The sequence below is a fragment of the Drosophila biarmipes genome, chromosome 2R (genome assembly GCF_025231255.1).
Source record: "Drosophila biarmipes strain raj3 chromosome 2R, RU_DBia_V1.1, whole genome shotgun sequence".
Lineage (NCBI taxonomy): Eukaryota > Metazoa > Arthropoda > Insecta > Diptera > Drosophilidae > Drosophila > Drosophila biarmipes.
In genome coordinates, this window is record NC_066615.1 from 20,203,843 (window position 1) to 20,231,222 (window position 27,380).

Sequence of the window (27,380 nt, forward strand, 5' to 3'; positions counted from 1 at the left end):
AGCCGGAGGGCCACCCTCTCCAGAACTCAAGGCCACGTCCGGAGTATCGGCTATATTTTGCTGACGTCTCACTGAAATCCATCATTTTGCCCAGCCGTCTGCGACACGTGGTCTCCGCAGCTGGCTAATAAATCTTAATCAATCCGGACCCGGAGAGCCCGGCACTCTGGATCCTGGATCCCAGTGGGTGGCTGCGGTCTCCGTCTAATTTGCGGCGTCTCATTCTCGTAACTTCCCATTGGGGGCGATGGCTTATCAACTTATCAACCCGCCCGCCTTGATTGGCCCGCCAATCGAGCATAATCGCAAAAGCTTTTCAATGCTGATAAGTTTATTTATTTGCTGGCCTAAAGCTTAGGCTACTGACCAAACCCCCGAACAGTGGGGATGTGCTTCGCGTGGATTTTCGGGTCTAGAAGAGGTTTCCAAGCTCGCTCATCAGGTGATCGAACCAGTTGCCCTTGGTGGTGGTCGTGCCGTCGGCGGTGGTGGAGTTCCAGGGTCCCTGGGTGGAGTTTCCAAGCCAAGGGTTAGCAGTGGTGTTGCTGATGGGGCCATCAGTGGTGCTGTTAAAGATGGGTCCTACGGTGGTGTTGTTTCCCCACCATGGAGGAAGAGTCGTGTTGTTGTTTCCCCATGGACCTTCAGTAGAGTTGTTTCCCCATGGTCCGTTGGTGGTGTTGTTTCCCCACCATGGAGGTAGAGTTGAGTTGTTTCCCCATGGCCCTTCAGTGGAGTTGTTTCCCCATGGTCCGTTAGTGCTGTTGTTTCCCCACCAAGGTGGAAGGGTCGTGTTGTTGTTTCCCCATGGACCTTCAGTAGAGTTGTTTCCCCAGGGTCCGTTAGTGCTGTTGTTTCCCCACCATGGAGGAAGAGTCGAGTTGTTGTTTCCCCATGGACCTTCAGTAGAGTTGTTTCCCCAGGGTCCGTTGGTGGAGTTGTTTCCCCACCATGGAGGAAGGGTCGTGTTGTTTCCCCATGGACCTTCAGTAGAGTTGTTTCCCCAGGGTCCGTTGGTGCTGTTGTTTCCCCACCATGGAGGAAGGGTCGTGTTGTTTCCCCATGGACCTTCAGTAGAGTTGTTTCCCCAGGGTCCGTTAGTGCTGTTGTTTCCCCACCATGGAGGAAGAGTCGAGTTGTTGTTTCCCCATGGACCTTCAGTAGAGTTGTTTCCCCAGGGTCCGTTGGTGGAGTTGTTTCCCCACCATGGAGGAAGGGTCGTGTTGTTTCCCCATGGACCTTCAGTAGAGTTGTTTCCCCAGGGTCCGTTGGTGGAGTTGTTTCCCCACCATGGTGGAAGGGTCGTGTTGTTTCCCCATGGCCCTTCAGTAGAGTTGTTTCCCCAGGGTCCGTTAGTGCTGTTGTTTCCCCACCATGGAGGAAGAGTCGTGTTGTTGTTTCCCCATGGACCTTCAGTAGAGTTGTTTCCCCATGGTCCGTTGGTGGTGTTGTTTCCCCACCATGGAGGAAGAGTTGTCGTGTTTCCAGACGGTCCTTCACTAGTGTTGTTGCCCCACCATGGTGGAATAGCAGTTGTGGTAAAGTTGGGAGTGGTGTTGGTACTGGGCCACTGAGTGCTGTTTCCTCCAGGTCCACTGGCTGTGGTGTTCTGAGGCGGAGGAGGCACAGTGCTGTTCTGGGGAGGCTGTGGCTGGGCCTGGGCGAGGCAGTCGTTGAGAGCGATGGAAGCGGCGTCCAGCTTAACGAATGCCTTCTCCAGCTCGCGGATAATGCAGGCCCGGCGACGACGATGGTCGTAGCGGTTACGACGCACCGAGCTGAACAGATTCAGGACCTGATCGGAAAAGTACCCTTAGATATGGGTTTACGGGAGAGTAATTTCAATATAGCCACTTACGGTATCCACGAAGCAATCGCTGGTGCGGCAGGAAATCAGCTCCCCTTCGAAGTTGTGCTTCGTGTAGACGGCATCCTCGCGTTCCAGATACCTCTCGATATCCCTGGACCCCACATTGTTGCAACGACGAATCTTGTAGCCAGCCGTCAACAGAATCTCGATGTTGTCCACCGTGTAGAGGGCAGTGCAGTCCTCCAAGCTGATGAGCTCATCAGCCTGCGGCTCCTGCAGGTTTCCGGTCAGAGCATCAAAGAAATGGGACTGCCAGGTGAGCTCCTTGGAGCTCTTGGCTGGTTGGATTGCCTCGAACGCCTGGGGGATTTGTTTTTCAGATTACATAAGCTGCTTCTCTGGAGACTTGGCATTCTCACCTGAGCGCCGACGAGCAGCAGGCACACGGTTAATATTTTGCACGGAACCTCCATCTTGGCGGTTCGAATCGCTTCTGAGTTGGCCTCGTTGGCAGGTGACCATTTTAAAGCGTCGGGCAATAGAATTTGTATTTTTGATTTTATTTCTATTCCGCCTTGAATAATGGCATTTATCTATAATTGGCCGGAGGCCCCAGCACAATCGGCAAAATAGACGGCAGCTGATAAGTCTTAAGCATTCTAATTGATGATAACAAGTGCCGTCACCATGATAAAAGCCTGCGAATACGGAACTGGGTGTGAAGTGTGGCAGGAAGTCTATCGGCTGACTGGCAGACATGGTGAGTAACCACTTCAGGGGTTTTGGGAACTCCAGAGGGTTACGTTCTCAGAGGGCTCGAAGGCACCGATAAACTATTAAAAACAAGGGAAACTTTTCGGTGACGGTTCCCGGGAAAAAACCAACAAAAATTGATCAATATATTGATAATGTAAAGTAATACATTTTATACCAGGTAGTATGGGGGTTTATTGGTAACAAAAGCACGGCAAGTTTCTGCAATTTTGTATATAATCTGATTTTTTGTTCCAGTTCTTAATGAAATTTGAATTCTTCTAAAGAAAAACCCATTCAGAATTAATGAATTGAATTGATAAGCTAATAATGTAACGTAAACAAATAATGCCCGGCCTTTAGTGTGCCTTGATTAAAAATGAGGATTATTTCTTTAACTTTGTATGATTTTTTAAAAGTAAATGGATTTTCTGGAAGATTTTCAAAGATTGGGAATATCCAATAAATAATATAACAGACTTTATATATATGAATGTAAACACTTTATTGTTGGCTAATTCTCTCTGAACCTAGTTGGTCAAAGGCAGCTCGTTGAACTGCTGCTGGGGCCTCTCAGGAACCTGCTCCTTGGGAATCTGGGTGTGAATCACCTGCTGCTCCACCTGCTGCTGCTGCACCTGCTGCTGGGGAATCTCCCGCTGGACGGCGATCTTTTCCAGGCAGGTATTGAAGTCATTGGCCGCCTGGATGGATTGAACCTTGGCCTCGCTCACAGCCGCGCTGATGCAGTTGGTCTTCTCGGCAGTCACCTGGGTGGCGTTGGAGACGAACTGAGACTGGGTCTGGTAGGCCTGCGAGTTGGAAGTGTCCAGCAGCTGGAGGTTCTTGTCGAACTGGGGGAAAATAGGATTTGATTTGATTTGAATTTTAATAAACAGAATGCACACTGTAAACTCACAGTGGACACAGTGCAGTTGAGGAAGAGAGCCGCGTCGGTCTCGTTGCGGCAGAGCTGTAGGTTCTGCTCCAGGGTCAACAGCTGGAGGCGGATCTGGCTGACGGTGGAGTTGCTCGTCTGGGTGTAGGACACCTTGGTGCGGTTGGCTGCCGCCTCGCAGGCGTCGGTGGCATTGGCCAGCTTGTCGCCGTTCTTCTGGGTGGTGTTCAGGTAGTTGTTGGCACAGGTCTGGGCAGCGGGAGGCAGGGCGCGTCCCTGGGCCTCACCACCGACCATGCGGAAAAGGACCTGCTCCAGAACCCCATCTTCTCCAAAACGCGGCACGGCACTGACCTGGAAGTGGAGGAGTATTTTCTTAAGCTTTCGTTGCCATACAAATGAGTTTTTTTTCAATATACACAGCCTAATATTTGTGATTTAATTTAAATAAATATTTGAAAAATTATATTTTATTATGTTATATTATATTATACAATATTCTTTTTATTGCCTTCAGCTTATGTCAACCTAACGTACTCATCTTCAACAATGTAAACGTGTTTACCTTTACTCAAAAAAAAATTTTCCAATCTGTCATTGTTAGTTGATTATTTGCCCACAAAAGAGACCGCTTCCTTATAAAAGCATTACATCTGATTATATGTAAGTAAAGTACACGTAGATACCAGCTGTCTTGAGTCAGATAAGTGTTTTTGATGGCAATTGTTATTTCCTTTTTTGTTTTATGAAATAAGTTGATAATACTGTCAAACAAAACCCCCAGCTAAATCTAAGGCAACAAAGTTTGCGTGATATTTGTTTTTTAACGATAATAATCAGAGCGATAATATAAAAAGTTAAACAAAAACCCCGAAAATCGTTCGCTACAATGATTTTCTCACCCAACAATAACTTAAAAACTCACGCTGATCAGGGTCACGGCCAGAAGGATAACTCGTGTGAATAGCTGCATCTTCGGAACTTGAAATACTTTCAATCTATTGATTCTGGCGAGCCGCAGGGCCTTTTATAGCTCAGCTTCCCGTTGGAAAGACACATCATGACCCAAAATTAACAACTAATTGGCAATGCACTGCGATTAGATACAAGCCGAACAAGAAGACATGGCAAATGTTCATCTAATTGGCCTTCAGCAGGGCTAAGACTCATCTCCAAAGGGGCTATGATACCTGGTTGCCAGGTTAGGAGGCACTCCAATCAGCAGGTGCCATGTCGCCTGATAAGCCAGCCAGCACACCCCCTTTGGGGTCGGTAAGTCTGTCTGCACCTAGTCTTATCTGAACCTATTTATGATATAACAACTCACTGCGGCCCCGCTGAGTAATGGCGTTCGAAAATCTGGTAGCTCTGCCAGTGGTTTTGAGTGATTTACGCGATCACTTTTAAGAGGCACTTCAGCTGGGATTTTAATCTACCGATTACATGTCCATAAATCAACGAAATCTCGTTTGCCTATTCTCGGAACTCAAAGGCGGTTCCCAGAACTGATAGACCCACGGCCGATAGCTCAATTCGTAGCCCCTAAGGTCATTGAAAGTAAAAACCCAATTTCCATGAATTCGCTTATCAACTGTTATCAAACCGCATTTGTGTATCTTTCTAACACCGCTGTCGACAATTGAAAATAATAATAGTATACTATCATCTAATTAGCGTGGCACGCACTCGACTCGTGCTTCATTTTTCACTTTTCATGCCAGAAAACGCTTTGAAAAAACTGCTTTTGGGGATGGTATGGAGTTGACCGGCTGCCAAAAGAGTGAGGCAGGTATTTATCAAAAACACACACACACCGCCCCGGGGCGGGAAAATGGAAAATTCTGGCTCCACGTGTCTGGCACTTCACATACATCTTGCGATAGACCAAACAAGATTTATAAGCTGAGACATTGTTCCAAGCACCTTGGTGGAAAAGTCGTCGCAACTCGAACGATTTATCAAAAGCATAAAGTGGCTCGGCCAACTTTTGGTAGGAGTACACCGGAAATATTGGATATTTATACTACAAGACTCTGAACCACCCGAAACTGTAATTGACTTTGCTTTGAATAATTGTGTACACAAAAATTCAATTGTTGCGTGAGAATTTAATTTTAACGAATCACTGTCTGCGATTTAAATTTATAATGCCAGGAAAATGCCATCCATCTTTAAAAAAGCTATGGAACTTAGCAATACCTAAAAATATCTATCACGTTTCACCATGGCCATATGACACTTGCTCAGATGAATGCTACTTCAATGGATTAATTTTAACAAATTCCTAAGACTTAGATAATGCGACTTAACAATATTCTACGCATTTATTCTATCAGCATGTACAATTTGTAAAATATTTAAAGCCAACTCTTTAAAGTTTAGGAAATTGTCATTTGGACAAAACGTTACCTAGGTAAAAAAAAGATAAGGAACAATTCAAATTTTGGAGTTCAAAATAGTGAAGAGTATTTTTTTGTTTTTGGTCACTATTTAATTAAATAAATAATAAAAAAAAATTAAAATTAATAATACATAAAACTACCATTAAAAAATAGGTTTGGATGTGAGAGTTACTATTTAATTTGCCAAATCGTCAATTGACTGGGCTAATTTATCTATAAATGGATTTATTTGACTATTTTTGTGTGTTATTTCACATACAGAATTTATTTTTATTGGAATTTTTCTCTGATTTTTCTGAGTGCCCTTCTGCCAGTCGCATCTGCTGCGCTGGAAGTTCCCGGGAGAAAGATTTAACGGGCGACAAGTGCTAATTTGAATGTGGGCAGCCGTTTTATTTGTCCTGGCAGGCGCGAAGGTAAGCCACAAGTCAGGGCTCCTTCTCTGGATCTGATTCCCGACGCAGATTGGGTTGTCGCTGCCGGTGTCATATCATTTTGGTTTGATGGAACTGGCACCCCTTTTCCCCTCGAGGAGATGGAGCTGCTGTTCTTGTTCCCGGGCCTCCGTGGAGTGGTAAGTCATGTAATTCGCTTGAAGTGGCTTTACACAGCGGCTTCTGTTTCCGCCACTGATTCTGGCTGTGTTTCTGCATCTGTTCGGATCTCGAGTAGCTGTTAAGCACTTTCATTACACGGGCCCGAAAAGAGCAATGATTTATGCGAGTTATGAGGGGAAGCGGCTCGAGTGTCGCTTTAAATACGAGCAGGGGCCTTTTGACAGGCCCTCTGGATGCTCCTCATCTCATCCAGCTGATGACTGGCGTCATTAAAAATGGAATGCCGCTGCGTACAGCGCACGACAGGCCGGTAAGGATGTGGATATTGTTGCGCATTGTTTGCGGCCGTTGTTGTTAATGCTTCAGCCGTTGCCGCTGTCAGCGCCTTTGTTTACTACAGCTCGACTGGCAAATAAATGCGGGGTCTAGACAGTCACGCACAATGGCAGTTTTAATTTTAAGAGTGCATCCGGAAAAAGCGCATAGGACACCAGCTGAGGGCGGGAAAGCCCTTCACCGAGGGGCTTACTTTTCACAGATATTTATTTTAAATAACTGCGACAGATATTTAAGCGGTAGATATGCATTTATGCTCCGGTGGTGGGAAACAGAAAAGAGGGCTTGCCATTGACAGTACAAATATTTTAATAAAAAAATATATTCTTTTGTATATGCACATGTTTGTCAGCAATTTACTTATAATACCTTTAAAAAACGTCAACAAGTTCAGCTAATTTAATTTGATTTTTCTATATAACATATTCAATATTTTACGATGGATTAGGCAATCAATTAAGCTAAATCTATTAAGCCTAAACCTATTTTTATAATAAGAACAATGACCAACCATTTAACAGTGAAATTGAAACCAGCCTACAGCTGTAATTATTTTTAGTAAACGATTTTAGCGGACATATTAATTTGCCTTAATAGAGAATCGAATTACTATGAGGAGGATTGAATTGTGTATAAATCAAGAGGTGTACTTACTCGTCGAGCTCAGCATAATGGTCTCCATAACTTAGTGGGATATCTGCAAAACGATGTGAGTAAACTGCTAAATATTTAAGCCGTGCTATTATTAAAGTGTTAAATAATAAAGTGTATTTGTGAGAAGGAGCAATGATAATTATTGTATAATTCATGCCTTGTATTTACCCTGATTTATCTCTTTAAGCTCTGCATAATAGTCGCTATAACTCAGCAGAATATCTGCGAGTTATGTGAGTCAACTATTTAAAATATTTTATTCACGCATCACTTAATAAGTTTTAAAACATACACTCGATACGCTGAGATCAATTGAGTGTGCGCTTCATTTAAATTAATATTTTTTCAGCCCCACCCTTGAGTTCTCTTCAGGTTTAAAGAGCACTTTGCAGCGATAGCGGACCGATTGCCTCGCGAAAGGTAAATGTGTAATAAGTTTTTTATGCAAATTTCCCAGGGAAACTTTCCCCTGTCAACACTTTATGCCATTGTAAATTATTTGCATTCATTTAATTTTAGTTTGTATTTTCTCGCGCAATATCATTACTTTTTTTTTCGTTTTTAAGCACCGCCGGAGAACATTAAAAATGTGTAACATGTAGCCCAGTTCTTGTTGTTTGGCGAACACGGCACTTTTTTTGTGTTCTCTAAATGTTAATTCAATGCAACATTTTCGTGTTGCTCCGCATTTGCCGCCATGTTTTTAAATAAATACTAACAAAAAATGGGAGGGGGCCGTGAGAAGGGGGAAAGGGAAAACACTCCCGCTGCGCCATATGTGTGGAAAAGTCGGAGGAAAATTGTGAGAGGGGCCGAGCGCTGCTGGAAACTTTTGTTCGGGGCCTTGATTTTCTGTGACAATATTTGTGCGGTCTAATGGCAAAATGGCATTTGAATTTTAGTCCAATGCTTATTGAGATTTAATCTGATTGTGAATGTGATTTACATTTTCCAGGGGGGGACAGGGGTGCAGTGTAGGATCCGAAATTTGCATTTCAAAGAGGGAAAAGCGGAAAATCTGAATGGACGAGGAGAAGGTGGGCGGAAGTTTTTATGCGAGGACTCATGAAATTTATTAACGCTTTCATTGCACGCCGGGGAATTGTCGGAAAAGTGGAAGCGAGAGGGCGCACGGCGAGTGAGCGAGAGGGCGGGAGGCTGAGCCGTAACATTTCCTTTGTGTGTCGTAGATTTACTGGCTGTTCGGGGCTTTTCCAGTTGATTTTACTGGTGGATATTAGGTTTTAGTGCTGCGCTCCGCTTTTGTTACAGCTTAGAGGTGCCTCAAAGTTATCCAAATGCGAACTTTAATCAAGTTAAATGGTGCGCACGGGGCAGGTGGGTGGGGCACTGCGGTGTCCTGCATTCAACACCGCCAACGGTCTAGTTCGGATGGCCAACGGCAATTAAAGTGCATTAACCACATGATGCGTTTTGCACTTAAAACCACTCCCATCCACTCTGATCTGGCCACACACCCTGTATAGGTCACTGCGTCTGCTGCAACTGCTGCAACTGCTGCAACTGCATTGCATTTTCACCTGCAACAGTTGCATTTGCTTCGCTGGAGCCCAGCGCACACGCACACGCATCCACATCCGTTTCCGTTTCCGGCACAGCGTAGCCACGAATCGGAAGCGACTGTTGCCGCTTTTGTTGCACGCACACTGCGAGAAAAGGTTGTAGGCCACCAAAAAGGTTCGGCGTGGAATCGATCTTCTGTTTAAGTCCTATCAAGAATCTATTTACTAACTATTTTAATATATGAAAAGATGAATCAATTGAATATGAAATTGAATGTTTTATTTAAGATTGCTTATCTTCAACCTTGACCCAAAGTTCTAGGTTACATTTCCCAGAGGTCTTTTATTTTCCTCGCAGTGCATGGTTGAAAGACAGAAAGGTGGAAAGCACCTGACCAGCGCACGGCAGCAACATGTGCATCCTAATAAAAACTAATTAGGACTCTCCATCTGCCCCGAGCCCCCGGGCCATTATTATCCACCCAGGGCCACCAGCATCTCACTAACCCCGCCCCCATGCTCGGTGGTCAGCAAACTGTTGCTGATGTCGCCTGACATCAAAGTTCTATTTTAGTTTATGTTACGAGTGGTAGCGATGTTTGCTCCCCACAAGCTGAATCACACATTCCGGACCTGGGGCCCTCGTTTCTGATTGTGACAGGGCCAGGACTCCTTCCGCCGCAGCCCCAGCTATGTTCCACCATCCCAGGGCAGTCAGAGGAGCCTAAATGTACCCTCGGCTGACACGAGGAATTTAATTTCATTTCACCAAAGACAAATACAAAGGCAGACGTCAAGTTATTAGCAATATAAACACACATGTGCCAACAGTTTACTTTCCGTTCCCCCAGAGCCCAGAGCCCAGAGCCCAGAACCCAGAACCCGCCGGGTATGTGGGCGTGTGTAGCTCATTTAAAAGTCCCGAAAAGAGCAAACGAAACCAAACAGCGAAAAGTGTTTATTAAAAGTAAGGAAATTCGCCAGAAATTCGCTTGACGTCAGTTGAAATTCTGCCGAAATTTGCCAGCCAAAAGAAGGGGTGGGCCAAAATGTGTGATTAGATTCCATTATCATCCGGCTGGTAATCGCCAAACTATAGCCAAGGTCTGCTGCCATTGGTCAGCGGCTAAATGCATTGTTTTCGACCTGGCATTTTGAATTTCCCACCCACACCATTTATACCATCCATTTCGTTCCGTCCGTATGGTTTCCTTCGGCTTAAGCGGCTATAAACTGTTCCATAAGCTGGCGCTGGACTTTTAATTTAAAACTTTTGCTCTACATACACGGGGGAGACGGGATGGGTATGTATATTCCAGCAGATCTACCAAAAGCCCCGAGGACGTAATGCAATCAGCAAACAAAGGACAAAGAGCGGCGGCGCTTTCGATTTTTGCTGCAGCTTCGCCTGCGGCTTCTGGACGGGATCTGGATGGGATTTCAACTGGTCTGCGGTGGACCCAGCGCTCGGCCAGGACTTGCGAAAAGGGAAAGCGGAGAAAGCGGGAGAAAGCGGAAGAAGGGGAGGCTACTTAAGCCGGGATTAAGTGGTAAGTGGCTGCATTTTGCACCTTCCAAAGGGGCCCCGGTGGATGATGCAACGGAGCTGCCAGCTGGAGAGGAGCGGCGAAGTTGCTTCATTAATAATTATAAACGGTCCATCATCTTCCAGGCAAACTTTTGTCAGAGAAAGCCATAACCTATAAAGATTCCTGAACAATTTAAAAAATAATTAAATTCCTTTTTTTTGTGTATAAATCTGCACTGCCCTTTGTTCATTTCCCGAAAAGCCTTAAGTATCTTTTAGCATTGATAAAATCTTATTAATTTTGGCATATATTATAATGGTATAATAGGTATTATTCTTTAAAATATATAGTTTTAGTAAGCTTGAGTTATGTTCCTTACTTAAAGATTTTTAAGAAATACTTCCACTTCGACAGCCTCCACTGTGTTCATTTTCCTAGAAGAGAAATTCCCCGAAATTGAAGTTTCACATTATGCCAATCAAGCCGAACGTCGGGCAATTATTAATTGTGAAATATCAAACAGGCGAATGATAAATGAGCCTTAACTTCCCGTCTTAGCCACGAGGACGAGGAGCCCTTTCATCGGCCATATTTTTGCCAGGATCTGGCTGCCATTTTGCGGGCATTGTTGTGGCAGGATGGCGAGAGGGTGGGAGAAGGGAGAAGGGAGCAGATGCCAGGAAAATGAAACAAATGCCAGGCTGCAGACGGATTCAGCAGGATTCCTTCGATTTCAGCCTTAAACCTGCGTATTTCACAAGTACTAGTTGCTGGGAGCAAATGAACTCACATATGACAGGTAAATAAATCAGATTTACCTGTGCTTTCCCATTTCAAGCTAACAAAGCATAATTGGATGGGTTTGTTGGCATGTGTCGAAGCCTTTTGCCCCAGCAATCGGAACTGCATCGAGTGCATTGTTTTCCCGTCGGCCAGCCAGCAAACTAAGCCAGCCATCCCTTTGTGCTGCTGGCCATAATGAAACGGTTTAAGCGGATATAAAGTGCCCGGTAAGCTGGCTCCGGACCTGTCCATTCGGGAGTGCCAGAAGGCAGGGAGCGCAAGACAAAAGATGCTTCTAGCCCGGTTAAGCGGAGATTAAGTCGTAAATTGCAGCGCTTCGGACATGCAGAGGTGTCATTGTCGTCATGTATTCAGCCATAAATTCAACCACTACCCACGGCCTTGGGCATAATTAACAAGATACGGCCGAAACAAAGCCGTTTTCGCGCTTCTTTGTCGCGCTGGCTGAAAGACCGGGAGACACATGCCTTTTTTGTGACAGGTTTTTAAATTAAATCACCGCATTATGGCGGATAATTGGCCGCTTGGCAGCTCGTTTCGGCCTTGTTCGTCAGTGGAAAAATAATTAAGGACTCCTGGTTCTGGTGGTGGTGGTGGCAGTGGAAACCTCATCAGAATTTCTGTGAAAGCAATCATTGTGGGGCGCGCATTGTTGCAACATCTGAAGGTGGACTGGGGGAAGCACTTCGGCATACTTTAATTTGCGGCTCAAAGGGCTCAAGAGTCTTCTGCTATCTGGGCGGATGAACTTTTACCAGTAATTTCGAATGAAAGTCTAATTTCTGCCAGTGGTTTCGGCCGAGTTTGGCCCCCGCCGGAATGCGAATGCTGCCTAGTTTATTGGACTTTAATCTTTGGCGCACTGATTCGGCAACTTATTACTTAAGTTCCCGCTAAATATTTCAATAAACTTTGGTCCAAGTTCGCGGCGACGGGGAAAATTCCTGGCGAAATCGATGGTGCCAACTGGCGGATAATCTAATCTGGCCAACGGCCGAGTGAATCGCCAGAAATTACAATAAAAATCCATTTCCATATTCAATTTGGTTAAGTGGCGTTCGACTGCGGGCCACCCCCTGGCCGATGGGAAAAATGTTTGAAAAATGAAAATGAGAGGCTGTAAAACTATTGGCAGTATACTCGTATGTGCGCGTCAGCAGTTTTGGTCCTGCAATTCCTTTGATTCCCATTTTGTGGCTCATTTATGCGCTTAACACGCTGCCTGGGAAACTTGGGACCAGAAAAAATCGAGGAAAAGTCCAAACGACATTGTGTGACAGATTTCCATTTTCGGGGAATTTCTTCATTTCTGCTTTGTTGCGTCGCCTTTTATTTACTGGGAACAATGCACCCTGTTGGCTGTTGAATGTTGGATGGAAGATGGAAAATGGAAAATGGCGGTGGAAACGGTGGAAATTGTGAGCTATGTTTGCCCGAATAATGCCCAACGAGGTCGGGGCTCTGGGGTGTACCTATAGGAGTGAAAAATACCAGCGCGTTAAATTGAATTTAACGTGAAATGCAGTGAAACGAAATGAAATTTTCGCTGTCGCAGTGTCTAACAAGTGGGAAAGCAAAACAAAGCGGCAAGAAAATTGAAAATAAGACCGGGCAGAGTTGCAGGAAAATGGCCGATAAGAAAGCCAGCTGCCGGATTATCAAACATAATACTACAGAAACTATAGAGCGAGGAGTGGTGTAGCCAGGCGAGAGCAGAAAGCAAATACTTCAAACGAAACGAATCGATGAAATGGCATCGAAATAAGGCGGAGGCAAACGAAAGCGAATCGAATATTTATTGCCTTTATTAGCGAGTCGATTGAAAAATTTACTGCGCTCAAATTCTATCTGGAACGCTTCGCTTCATCCATTCACCCGGCGCGAAGCCAGCTGCTGGCTTTTCCTGCGTTTTCCTCGGTTTATCCTCGGTTTCCTGCCGTTTTCCCTGCCACCTCCTAGGGGTGCAGGGCTCCGCCTGGGCATTGTGTGCCGGCACAGCCAGCAATTCATCTCAGCGCGCCAAAACTTTTCCATTTTCAGCTACCTGACGCTGATGCTTCATGCCTCATCCGAAGGTGGCAGCATTTTCGAAATTTCACTGGCTGCAGCAGCTTGTTTTTCACTTCCAATGCCGTTTGGTTTGAGATGTTTTCCCTTGTTAGGGTTCCCGGTTCCCCCCTGCATCCCCCAAAAAAGTCTATCTCTTGGTCCCGCCCATTTGTTTTCAATTTGGCCGCATTGAAGATGTTGTTTTCCATCAGCTCGCCCACTATCCCCTGGCAATTTGCCCTCCACGTAGTACGCAAATAATTGCGTGTTTATATTTGGGAATATATTGTGCGAGTACTTCAGCTGCGACGGACGAGGTCAAGACTACACTGGGAGGATGTTGTTGAGTAGTACTCCTGGGAATGTCCTTGTATCTTTCTTGGTAATGCACGTCTTTGCATTTAGAACTTCTGCAGCGAAGAAGGAGTCTAACGAGGCAGTTCTTAAAAGCTTAATATCTATGTTTTTTATAGTATTTAATCTCTATTTATCCAGTTGCACTTGCATATAACCTATAGAATTTTCGTTGAGCTATAGATACTATGACCTTAAGTTAAATAAATTGCTTATTAACACTTCCATGGAATTTATCATTTATACTCAATAAAAATCCATTTTATCTATCACATTTACATCTTACATTTTCAATAAAATGCTTATGGAATCATTCTGTTCTCAGTGGACTCCTTCGCAGCTGAGCAGCCCTTGCCCAGACGATGCACACTCTAGGGTCCTTGGAACTCCTGGCTGTCTGGCTGCCCCTACTTGGGCGTAAACTTCTCGCATTACTGTGCCATAAAGGACACTCGAAGTGGATGCCTGCCCCTCGCCCCCAGCTCCTCCCGGCTCCATCTGCATCTGTCAGCGTGTTTCCGGCGTGTGTGTGTTTGGGGGCATGTATGTTTGTCTTTGTCTCTGCCAGTTTACCTAATTACATTCCGGAAATAAAACGTTGACTGATTGTGCCAATAAATGAAAATAATGACGCACCATTGACTGCAAACTGGAACCGGCAAGCGGGCAAACTCAGGGCGAACTTTTTCCTGAGTTTTCCAAGGGACCAGATCCCCGAAACGAAGAAGCACACGAGAAGGCAAACTTCTTGCCCGTCTGGTCGTCTTCCTCTGCCGCCTTTCGCCAGCTTTCTCCCGCTCTCTCCCCCCCTTTCACTTTCTCCTTTTTTGCGAGTCCTGACGAGTTTATTTGCTCAAGCAGCGTTAACTGATTGTCTGTGATTTTCTTGTTTTTAGATAATGAAAGCTGCAGCAATCTGCGGCTGCGGGTACACAAAATGAAATAAAATAGAATAAAAGTAAGGGTCCTCGGCAAGTGTAACTTTTTATATGCCCAGGCAACAGAAATGGCCGGCCATTTATACGGATACCAGAGGAAAAGTGAGATTGAGTGGGTCAGTGTAGCAGATATCGAGGAGCAGGGCAGGGGAATTAACATACTCGACTAGATGTTTGATGGTCAGGTTTTCATTGCCTGATATATGGTTATTATTTTCCAGTGGCAGTTTAGCCAGGGGTATGAAAGGGGGAAGTCTATAAAGATTTAAAAGCTTTGCTAGACAACGACTATTACGTAACTCTAGATTAATTTTAGTCAAAAACTATAATTTATTTAACAGGTCATTGCCTACAATACAGGCAGTAATGTAATATCAAAATGGTCATGATTAACAATTAATAAACAAATAGAAACTTTTAGAAACTTTTTTCGAACATATATTTATTGTATCGACATTAAATATTTAATAATGCAACAGCTTTTATGAGTTCGACAATTAAAAATTAAACAACCCGTAAATGTAAATTTAATAAACAGACACAGCTATTAGAAATAAATTAAATTGTTTTTAGCCTTGCTCGCTCTTGCTATTTCAATTCATTTGCTTACACTTGAGTGAGAGCCTTGAGAAATAACTTTCAATAATTTAATTTGCGAAAGACTTGAAAGGTCGCCCGTTTTCTTGACTATCTCCCAGCACCCCCTTTCCCCGTCATCCGGAGAATTCGAGCGGAATTTGGTATTGCAGCTGCGAAGATGCGGCTTCCAACGCGGAAAGGCTTTCAGTCCCGACAAGGTCTAAAGCGTGTTAGCCGTCTTCAGCCTGGATTTCTGGCCAGCCCCAAAGTATGCAGTCCTCCTGCGCTCACCCGAGTCTGGCCAACAGCATGAGCTGGCTGAAATGGAAAGTTCAGTTCGCCCAACTGGGCCCCGAAAACTTGGTCCCAACTAATTTCAGCACAATAACCCAAATTGAAGCGGTTTGCTGGCGCTTTGTTTGGCCCCGAATCGAGACGAGCCGCGTGGCGAAGGCGCGTTCGGCACTCGGCTGAGGGCTGCACAACGGAGAGAGTTGGAGAGAAAGCGGAGAGAGTGGTGAAAGCAGGAGAGTCAAACTATGCGCACAAGCAGCGAGGAAGAGAAAGCGGGAGAAAGCCGGAAGCAGAAAATGTTTGCTATAAAAATCGTAACAGCTGTTGTTTGAGGATTGGCAATATTGAGTGCGGTTTGGAAACAAATACTTATTTGATTAGACGGCACTTCAAATAATTAAATATTCATTTAGGAGAGAGTATTACGATTAAAAAATTAATTTTAATTATATTTATAAGGACTTAGAAGGCCATTAAGTATAAAAAAGAGAGATTTATATATATATGAGGAAATTCAAAATATCATATTCCTCATCTTCATTTTCGTCTTTATCTTAGATATTTTGGTAAACTCTTAAAATATTTTCTGGTAGTTAATAGATTTATAAGGAAACTTTAAAATACATAAATTTTAAACTATTTAAAATTGTTAAACATTAAGTATAAAATATTTTTGAAGTGCTCTTCAATATTTAATATTTATAAATGTTAAATATTTTTCGGTAAAGTACAAAATACGCTTTTTAATTACATATCATTCTCTATTAAAAGGATTAAGAACACAATCCTACCTTGAGATGTGGCAACTTGATTATTTCTTTATTAAAAGAAGGAGAAAATGAATAATTAATTAAACAAACTGTTTCCTTTTTAATTCCCCAGTTGAATTGATTTACGGGGGCGGCTGGGTTTCGCTTTCCGCCACAAAGGACCAATTAGGCAAACATTTCACGCGGACCAGAGATGCTATAAAATGAGAGAGTTGCCTCCAAAAGAAAACGAGAGAGCGAATTTTCCCGAGAGTCGGAACACGAAGCCTGTGCAGACTTTTCCGCTGCTGCTGGTGGTGCTGCTGCCTCAGATGATGCTAATGGTGCTGCCCGATTTTCCTTGGCTCCTCGTGTCAGTCGCGTGCGAAAGCGTAAAGTAAACAGACAGGCAGCCAAAGCGGCAGCAGGAAAAGCGGTGAAAAGCAGGAAAAGCAGCGGCCGTGCAACCGAAGGCAGAACAACAAAACTCCAGGCGGATTCCCACGCTGCCGCTGCTGCTCTTCAGTCAGTTGAACTTTGACCACGGCGGCAACGGGTTCGTTCGGCGCGGTGCAGTGCAGCTTTCAGTGCGGTCAACGCGGCGTATGCGCAACGTCCACGCAACTTATACGCAACGTGAGCAGTTTTTTGCGAAACACTTAATGATGAATTCCGAGTGTGCTGCTGCTGGCATATGGCAGCCACGTGCTCCCAGCTAAATTGTGACTAAAATGTAGCAAAAACCAATGCAGAAAAAACCCAAATTAAAACAATAGTAAAAAACGCTTGATTAAAACATGCAAAGTTAATTGCAAATGGCGCTTAGCAATGTGGTCACTTAAAATGTGCATAAATCAAGGCAGAAATTGCATTTAATTTCGTTTGAAATAACAAATGAAAAAAACACAACAATAGTGTGGCCCAAAAACAGGCTAAAAACAATTAGAACCGAGGCGAAACGTTTCAATTAAAGCAATGCCATGCAATTAAAAAACGAGTGCAGTGACAACTGAAATGAAATTAAAGCGCTGATAAATTGAATCACCAATGCAAAACAATTGACAGCAACAACAACGAAATCAGCAAAATGCCGGCTTCAAGTGGATTATATCGTATATATCGTGTCCTTGACAGGCTGCACAAACCCGCGGCACTTATTTTTATTATAGCCTACATTGCGGCATGCGGCATTTGCGGTAAGCATCACACACCAAAACACTGAAATACCATGACTTTTGACTAAAACGCAATAATGAAAGCCGTGTAAAAATTTCGCCCAAAAATAATGATGCATATAATATTTGCACCCGCATGTTTTAATGCAACGATTTTCAATTTCATATTCATTGCAATTTTCCCACGGAATATTCAGCGAATACGATTTAATTTAATTAGCAACGCTGTAATGCATGGAATATTGTCGAAAGGCATTGGGCGAAATATCAAATGAAATGTGGCAAAACTCGGGCACGAACCGCAACAAAGGTGGAATTGGGAAATCGTTAATTTGTTACGTTTCATTGGCGCTGTCGGGTGCAGTGACAGGTCAGGCGATGAGCGCGGAAATCACCTGTGCATCACCTGTCAGTGGCTGACACCGCAACAACAGCAATCGGGGGCTTCCCCCGTCCCCCTTGGGAAGACAACAAGAACACTTGTCTACAACTCGCAGTTGTCTCTTTCCGGCTGTATATCCCCCTCTCTCTCACTCTCTATCTCACTGACTGGTCTGGCAATTTGTCAAGCAATCAACAAAGCCAGAAATTGCCCGGCAATAAGACTGGCAGCGCCAGAATGCTGGTCTGCCCAATCCGGGGGCAAGCGGCGAGTAGGAATGCGAATAAACCTATTGAACAGGCTGAAGTGGGGTAGGGATTACACTGGGGAAAAATCCTACAGATTAACTATAACTTGATTGAGGGTCACAATTAGGTTGTTTCATAAAGAAAGGGGTTACCTTTAGGTAGGATGACTTGCTCCCAAGTGGTTTGTATCTTAAGGATCTCGTTAATAATTCTTTGGATAATGTATAATAAGCAGAGCCCTGTTAGCCCTTAAAGTAATATAACACATTTTGTAACCCTTTGATTATACAATTTTTTATTTCAAAATGTTATGTATTCTTTAGTTTGCATAGTGAAGGTTTGTTCATTTACAATTTTGTATTACTAACATTTATTTTTATATCGAAGCAATGAAAGCTTTATTTAGGACTGAAAGATCTAATTTATTTAATAATCCATTATTCTTTTTTTAAAGCGAAGCCAAAATAATTTTAAATTAAAGGGTAAATAAAAGGTTTTTATTTTATTTTAATGAATACACTTAAATACATATATTTATATATATGGTCTCAAAGTACCTTGAAAATGGTCTTTAGATGAGTACTTTGAGATAATAATGCATCTGAAAAATGTTGCTTATAATTGATTAAGAATATGTATAGCATATTGTTCACTCAAAGACAATCTGCCTTCGATAATGATTATTGGACACTGTTTCGACCCTTTTTGTAGTGTTTGGGCCCCACTCGGGAAACACCAATATGTGGAACTAGAACACTGTGCCACATTTTGTGCGTGCCTGCGGCGGGGGGAATGTCGATGGGTGGCGAGGGGCAGCCGTAAAACAGTCACAAAATAAAAAACAACAAAAAAACAGTGGCATGTCTTCACACACACTTGCGCAGACAGTGGGGCCCCTGGGGCGGCATCAGCTCCACCACTACCACTGCAAAGGCGAGTGCCACTGGCGACTATCTAGCGCACCCATTGTTGCATGCCACACACGGACACATGCCTTTTGGGGCACACACTCCAACTGTCGTTGTCACTGTCAATGCTGTAATGAAAAATGCACAAACAGAAAAAACAAACTGCATCCGAACTGAAACTGAAAACTGAAAATAGAAATAAACAGAGGACGGCATAAAAATGCAGAATGCACGGCAGCTTAGGGCTGAAATGAAAAAACAATTTCAGCTGCTCCTGCCGCCTTTTATTTAGAGCGCATTAATATTTAGCCAGCCGCATGAACGTGCCTAGATGCACAGATATATAGGTGCATCCATGTAGGCCCGCATAAATCAATATTTATATTTATGCCAGCGGTGCATGTCTGTGGCTCGAGCCGGGGGATTTTTTGAAGGCCAGCGGGGTCGCGGCGAATGCATTACTCGCTGCGCCCAAATCCGCAGCTCAATGGATCCGAATATTTGCATAATGTAACCGAATAAATGTGTATTTACCAAATATTCTCCGCACTGCAGGCACTGCTGGGGATGGGCCTTCACAGACCGCTCTTGAAAGACTTTGGGATGCGTACATAAGCGTAAACATAAAAAAGAGCCAGCGACAGTGACAAATAGACGAGGCAAATAGGTAAATACCTTGGGCAAATATTCACTTATTCAATTATTCACGATGTTTAACAATCGTTTTGTACGTCATCCAAGTTTAATGTTATTCCCAGGGCGGCCACTAAAATATGCCAGCATTAGATGTATTGATTTTCCCGCTCATCTGGATTAGACTTGTGATTCTGCAGTGAGATTTGTGTAAAACGAAGAACAGCATTTTTACCTATTTTAAGCAGCCAAGCATTAAATTGGCAGGCTTAAGGCGACTGCTTAATTCCGTAGAACTTTTCCAATATGCCGGCTCGTCTTCCATCGGACAGATCGAATCAAAAGTTTTGCACCCGGCTTTCAATTTAATCTGGTTTCTGCCACCCTCGCCAAACTGACGCAGCATTGTGTGCTAACCACGTGGCTCAGATGCCTGAAAAACAGTCGCATATTGCACTCGCAGCTGCAGTTCCAAAGAGTTTCAGCCAGTTCAGTTCAGTTAGGACAGTTAGTAGAGCATGACAATTTCATGGGCCACACCAACGGATGCGGATGGTGTGGGAGCTGCCTTCGAAATTGTGAAATTGCTGTGAAAGTCGGGCAAAAAGTTAAGCCCATTGATGCCTGCCTCGGGATAAGTGGGCCACTTGCGGCTGGGCGGGTTAATTGGGCTAACTATCGCAGGACCTCTTCCGCCCAGCCTCCTGTTTCGGATTTTTTCTTGGCTGCGTTTGTTAATTGCCAACGTAGCCGATATCAGAGCTTTTTTGTAACCCGAAACGTTGGGGAGCCGAGCCCTAGCAAAGTGCTGAAAAGACCTCCACACACAGCCAAATTAGTCGAATCGAATTAATAGTTGACTGAATTCCAACTATGTGTGCGCAATTCCATTCAACTAATTGACTTCTGTGAGACCAGTCAGCTTTCTATGTCTCTAGGAAGCCTTTAAAATTAAACTTATTCGCCTTAGTATTTTTTTTTAGAAGATTTTGTGAATTAAGGCATTGTTAAGGCATTTAAGGAACTATCTTATGTGATTATCTCTTCAATTTCTCCTTTAAAACCAATCTAAAAATCCCTGATTGGCAAATAAATCACCTGCCATAGTTCCTCCCCTCCACCCATTTTTTTTGTGAGTTGATAGTAATTTGAGCCCGTTCGAGCAGATTAAGATAATCGATTGACAATGCCGGATGACAAAGTGAAAGCTGCCAGAAGAAAGTTTCGCACACAGGGAGAGAAAATGCATTTGTTAATGACGCGCGATGATTGACGAGCAGGAGCAAAACTAAAAAAGGAGCCAGGATGAGGAGCATTTACCAATTTTTCTTCATTGCCGGCATCAAATTTTGAGTAAACCAGACGAGGGAAAGGGCGCAGCCAGGGGGAAGAGGAACACTCGGGTCAAGGCCTACATGTGGAAATATGGCCAAAGGGGCAGGTTGAAAGCGCGTTGGCAGGCATAATTTAATGCGAAACATGCAGGGGCACTCACACACTCGCCGCCACGTTGAATGCAACGGTAACAGAGCCATAAAGCTCACCTGTTACAAATGCAACGCCACGAGGGCGTGGGCCCATGACCCATCCCATCAGATCCCATGCCGTTCCGGAGCCCGAATCCTCTGCATCCTTACACTGCGCTGCGGCAGCCATAATAATCAGCACAAAAACTAATGGTCCCATACCCACACACACACTCTTGCCGCACACACTTGCCACACACACTGCCCCCCGAAAGTATACCCACACGGGCACATGGCTGCACTTTAAGCGCTGAAAGCACGTAAATTCTACATAATTCAAAGGAGGCGCCGCCTTTTGGCAATGGCAAATGCGAAGACATGTGTGCCAGTTCACTGAGCCAAAAACAGGGATCCTTAAAGTTGCAACCGACACGGCTTTAAGAAGTGATACCTCCAAGGACTCAGGCGAATGTAATGGGCACTTATTTATTAAACATACGTTTGGGATGATTATATATTCCTAGTACCTACAATTTTTGGACATTCTACATCTTGAAATTTTATATTTTAGGTAGGACAAGCCATTACTTATGCCTACATTAAAATAAAAAAAGTAACTTTTTTATATTTTTACAACTATTCAAGCACCTACAAATCATAAAAGCCTATAAATAAATATGTAATGTGCATTAACTAACTCAGAAATAGTTCCATAAATATACTTTTAATTTGATCATTTTTAACATCCACCCTTATTATATTGCCACATCGTACCCGAAGCCCATGTTTTTAGTTATAATTCACAGTGTAGCACATGTGACTGTGAAAAACTGGAGTGGGCAACGCAAACTGCAACACTCAGACACTTTTTAGCTGCACTTAGCAGCCCTGCCTGTCGGTGATGCTCGGATCCAGAGCCGCTCCTTTCCTGATTTTCCAATTTGCAACTTTTCACCTCGCCCCAATTTTTTTCTTATTTTTTCCGAGCTCTTTCGTCAGCCGGCGGCAACTTCTTCCACCGATACGGCGAGTCATGGCAGGCTATTAAAGACAGGCCGGAGTCAACTTACCTGGGCCCCCGACAGCCCGCCGAAGCCGTGGCGAAAGTGAATGCAAATGGTCTTGTGATTTACCTTTGTCTTTGGTCCCCCCTTTCTCTAGTTTCTTTTTCAACCTCAAACTTTGACCCGAGCCGCAGACGGCGAAATCCAACCCATCATCGCGTATCGAGAGGTGTTGATTATGATCTAAGGGCCTTTCCTTGGCTCTGGCAAGACTTTCGCCTAACGAGCTGGTTTTTGTATGGCGCCTGAAAAAAAGCGAGACAAGTGCCCGGCTAACAGAGTGACTCGCTGCCTTTCGCTTTGCGTAATTACAACTCGGGATCGCAGGTCTTGGAAAGCTGGCTAACAGTTGCGTAAAAGGTTAGGGAACTTAGGTCACAGAAAAATAAAATATATTGAAAATAAATAAATAAAATAAAAATAAATAAAAACCAAAATAAATATGTGAACGAATATTATACATTCAAAGGGATAATAATTTCATTTTTCTTAAATCTTCGACGTCTTTAAGCTAACCAATAAACACCAATTGCTATCTTAACAATATCAATTGAGAATATTATCCTTCTAAAAACCAATAAATAATAAGCCAGCTTATTATAATCCTAATAAAACCTTAAGAAAACCAAACTATGCACTATTGGCTTTCTTAATTTTGTACTTACATTTATGTATACATTTTTTTAACAAGTAAGCATTAACATTCCTATGCCTTAAAGACTTCATACACCCCTTGGTGACATTTTTCCTTTCTGTGCAGCCCAGTGCTGGGGGGAGAGGAAATGTTGTTCCAACAATTAATTTGGCTCAAGTGCGCGCTTGATTTCGTTTTGTGTTTTATGTCACTCCTGATGCCTTTCGAGCGGGCCGGCCGAACCCGCTGACACAATTTCATTAACCAACTTTTTCGCCAACTCAACTCAACTCAACGCGGCTCGGTTCGGCTCGGTTGTATTCCGTTTTATTTCGGTTCTTTTCAGCGATGGTCTGTTTTCAGCTTTCGGTTTCCAGTCTTCTGCTTTTGGTCTGGCGCGCGTGGAGGGTGAAGAGAATTTGCCTAACAACTCGCACACACACTGCCAGAAATGGAAACTTTTCAAAAGCAATTGCTTGAATTTCAAGTGAAAACTTTCTTCTTGTTGCTCTGTCTCGGGCTCTTCCTCTCTGGTTTCTCCTTCCTTTTTTCGGCCAAGAAAAGTTGTAACTTTTGGCAGAAATATGCAAGCACACATCGAGATACAGATACATATTTTCGGGACTGTGTTTCTAAGTAATTGCGCGTCGAGGCAAGTAGAACAAACTGTCTGCCGGTTTTAAATGCCAACGAGCACATTGACGCCAAAATCCAAGGCGTAATGGCGTCGCAACTTCCTAGCCGCCAGTTTAGAACAAATGCGTGAGACGCGGAGTCATGGAGATAGCTGGTGGGTTGTTTCTTGGGGGAACCCTTCTACCATACCTCTACTCCATACTGCTTTACCATACTCCTATACCATACGACTATAGCATACCTTCATATCGCACAACTATAGCATAGCATACCCTGTATGACATACCTCTATACCATAGTCCCTTACCAAACCCCCTTACCATACCCATATACCGTACCCCTATGACATTGCTTTATATCATACCCTATAAAATAACCCCGTATTGTACATCTATAGCATACCATATAACATATCCTGTATCATACCCCCATACCACCCCTTATACCATACCCTTTACCATACCCTATACCCTACCCTTAGGGTTTGTTACCATAGGGTATGGTTCCCTATAACATAACCTTTACCATACCCTAAACCATACCCTAAACTATACCCTCTACCATACCATATAGTATACTAATATACTTATACTACCATACCTATAACATACACTATACCATACACTATTCCATACGCTGTACCATACCCTATAACATACCCTATACCATACCCTATACCATACGCTATACCATACCCTATAACATACCCTATACCATACCCAAACCATGCTCCTATTACCTACTCCTATACAATAGGATGCGTATCCAAAGGCATGCGAGTATTTTCTCAGTGCAGCTCAGTCGCTCATTCGCTCAGCTGATTACGGAACAGCCAACTGCTTTGTGTGCGGATAATCGGACTTGAAACTTCTCTGGCTCTGACGTTCGCCGGCTTTTCCATTTCCCATTTTCTCAGCGACTCGCGTTGCGTTGCGCAACTGCTGAAAGTTGCCAGAAACTTTCGCCTTGTGCATTATTGGACAATTTATATAATTAACCCATATGAATATTTATCTTTGGCGGGCAACTTAAATTCACCGAAATTAAATCGAGTCGCGGCTGGGTGGCTGAAAAAGGGAGGCTGGGAAATCCGGTCTGTAATCCTCCGAGCCGGAGCTTAGCAGCGGAGGCGCGAGTCTTAGGCACAAAGCTGGATTATGGCTTTAAGTGTAATTACCATTTACATGGCTTCCATCCTGCCAGCCGGCTGTGTCTGTATTAACATGCTCCTAAGTCCTGGCCTCGGTGGAAAACGAAATGCGGAACACGAAACGCGAAACACGTCGGAGCACCGTGGCAAATGTTATTAAAAACTTAAACATCAACGGGGCGTATAAAAAAGAGAAATGGGGGGCGAGCCTGGTTAGGTGGGCGCAATTGGGGCGCAATCAGCCCGGTTTCATGGTCGTAATTAGAAACTTTTTAGTTGGCACAGCGCGGCGAGCACACAAAGTTGGACATGACTTTTGAGGCATTAGCCTAGCACAGCCATTTTCGCGCCATGATGCGGTAATTAATTTCCCAATCCCCAACCCCTGAACCCCTGGACCCCTGGACCCCTGACCCCTGAACCCCCAGCAGCTCAAGGCTAGGGGGGCGGGACAAATTGCAGGACATTCGGCTGGTTTAGTTGTCAAGGACACCCTCGCGATGGGTCAGCCTGATATGCGAGGGTCACTCGAACATAAAGCTAAGGCGGACTAAAACAAGGGAACTTATCATGATTGAAACCCGATCAGAAACACAATCAGAAGGACATTAATTTTATATGGTTTTTTAGATTTGTATATATTTTTTTCTTTTAATTATAATAGGTATGGGTTCATTTGTTTTCATTCAATAAATAAAATACATTTTGTAGAACATGTAGTGAGTTCCTTTATTAATTATATTATATATATATATATATATATATATATATATATATATATATTATTTTTTTGTTCAGTTGTATATATTAATTTTACATTATAAGTGTTGTGCCATCCATCTCTTACCTAGTATTTTTATTATATATGGTCTATTTACTACTCATCAAGCCGCCCTCGACAATTCGACGGCATAATTATTTTTTTGCTAAATTCGAATGCAAATTAAACTTTCGCTCGTATATTTCGGGATACTTGGCGGCTGTGGGCTGGGGTTGCGGTTGGTCTTTGTGGGTTTTCCATTAAATTATAAATTTATGAGCCGCGCAAAGCGGCCTAAAGCCAAATGCCTGAACACACAGTCGGGAAATTAAGTTGGGCTGGGGGTCGAAAAACGAGCTATCCATGTATGAGTCCCACTTAATTACCGTGATAATTTACACTTTCACTGTCATTGCGGCTTTAACCCTTGTTTGCCACCCCCGAAACGCTTTAAAGAGAGTTCCTCATAAATTAAAGTTTAAGGCTCAATAAATTCGGCTACATGAGTTGCTGAAGAAGTGGGACTTTTACAGTGGTTTTACGATAAAACGAATTTGGAGTTTTACAAGTGTGACTTAATGTTTGTAGTTGGAAAAAGCTGTGTAATTATATATATTTTGGTAAATATAAATATCAATTTAACCTAAATTTAGTGATTTTAATAGTAAGTTTTACCATAATATAGTCACAAGCAACAACAAGTTACTTTCGACTTTAATGAACAGTTATTTATAAATATATACTTTGCTCGTTACTTTCTTTTGTAGGACATTTAAAGTTGCCCTTAGCGACTCCCCACTGTACTTGCATAAATAAGTATGTTTAGGTTTGGCGTTGCGTAACAATTTGGATTACAGTTCAAGTAGTTGACAGTTTTTGGCGGCGGCTGGCCAAAAGGGAAGGCGGAGCCAAGTGGAAGACAGCGACGGGCTAATTTATGAAAATTGCCGTCGAAATTATTGGCAATGAACATTTGCGAGTGCGTGGGCGTTCAGTGGTGCGGCGGCTGAGTGGTTGAGTGGCTCAGCGGCTGGGTAACTGGGTAATTCAGTGGCTCAGTGACGCAACGTTAGAGCGAATCGCTGCGGTGGTTCCGTCCTGCGAGATCTGTGATTATGGACTGGAACGTATTGAGACTTGTTAGTCGACTTGCCCCCCGAAAAGTATGCAAATATTTGTGTGCCAGGGAGGAAGTGGCGGGGCACAAGTATAATTTATGACTGGGCTGCTTAAATTTCACTCGAGTGACGCACCAACAACATCGGAATTATGAGCACACAACGCCAGAGATAGCACATCGCCGGCTGCCAGCTAAGCAAAAATTAAGAAACAACAAGATGGCGATGGGAGCAGGCACAGACGGCTGGGGGGTATTGACTAGGATGTGGTTGCCATTGTTGCCTTTAATCTTTGGGCCACAATTTACGCGATTCCGCCGCAGAAGCGAACAAACCCCAGCTCAGCGAGGGCTGAGCTCAAGGACAAATGATAACGCTTAACACAGAGCCGCCAGCGACTGCCTAATGATACTGTCAAGGGGGGGCGTGTTTCGCAGTGCCCCCCTTTCCACCAAAAACAGCCCCGAAATATACAGAAGGGGCTGGGAAATCAGGACATGAACAAGGAGCAGGGCAAGTATGATGATGACAGCAAGACTGCGACTGGGACAACAAATTCTGTCATTAGATACTGTGTAACCGAGTATCAAAGCAGCCGCCGAGATACTAACAACACCCCGAAATAGGAAAGAAAGGCTAGTGGCCCCAGGCCGGAGCTGGGAATCCCCTTCCAAGCCATTTATTCCCATGAAAGCCGCCTGATGTGGCTGGCATGGCGGAAAAAATGTACGAAATTCAATGTGGCACATGTAGCATATTCATTAGCCAGGTGCCTATTATGTTCAAAATATATTTTTTTGCTATAAAAAGGATTAAAAACTTGAGCCGAAAAAAATTCCCATTCAATCTAATCTTTTTTTTTTTATAAATTTTAAATATAAAAAATAAGCAAAAACTCTAAAAAGTTTATAACTTTTATCTATTAATACGGTTTTTAAGGGGATATTGTTCCCAATCTCGTTAATAATATTTTAAAT

At 43.6% G+C, this 27,380-nt stretch overlaps 3 protein-coding genes across 14 annotated transcripts in view; 1 reads left to right on the forward strand and 2 right to left on the reverse strand.

Annotated features, from left to right (window-relative positions):
- Positions 1-313: 313 nt before the first annotated feature.
- On the reverse strand, positions 314-2,302 carry LOC108022103 (LWamide neuropeptides). 12 transcript variants are annotated; one of them, XM_050888131.1, is made up of 4 exons: positions 2,230-2,302; positions 1,859-2,170; positions 1,411-1,795; positions 314-1,068 (listed from the first exon to the last, which is right to left on the reverse strand). In XM_050888131.1, exons 1-4 carry the CDS (start codon positions 2,281-2,283, stop codon positions 413-415), a joined length of 1,407 nt encoding a protein of 468 aa, XP_050744088.1. In that variant the 5' UTR covers positions 2,284-2,302; the 3' UTR covers positions 314-412. The 12 variants fall into 12 exon arrangements, with proteins under 12 accessions (XP_050744088.1, XP_050744091.1, XP_050744085.1 ...); XM_050888134.1 differs by having other exon boundaries at positions 314-642; positions 1,240-1,795; XM_050888128.1 differs by having other exon boundaries at positions 1,240-1,795.
- Positions 2,303-3,059: 757 nt separating this feature from the next.
- LOC108022104 (uncharacterized) lies at positions 3,060-4,448 on the reverse strand. The gene is made up of 3 exons (XM_044092098.2): positions 4,387-4,448; positions 3,483-3,815; positions 3,060-3,417 (listed from the first exon to the last, which is right to left on the reverse strand). Exons 1-3 carry the CDS (start codon positions 4,432-4,434, stop codon positions 3,094-3,096), a joined length of 705 nt encoding a protein of 234 aa, XP_043948033.1. The 5' UTR covers positions 4,435-4,448; the 3' UTR covers positions 3,060-3,093.
- Positions 4,449-16,625: 12,177 nt separating this feature from the next.
- The window catches only part of LOC108022996 (uncharacterized), a 37,062-nt gene continuing 26,307 nt past the window's right edge, over positions 16,626-27,380 (forward strand). The window contains exon 1 of the mRNA XM_017092225.3: positions 16,626-17,425. Coding sequence (XP_016947714.1) covers positions 17,317-17,425 — 109 coding nt within the window. The 5' untranslated portion in view covers positions 16,626-17,316. The remainder of the gene's footprint in view (positions 17,426-27,380) is intronic.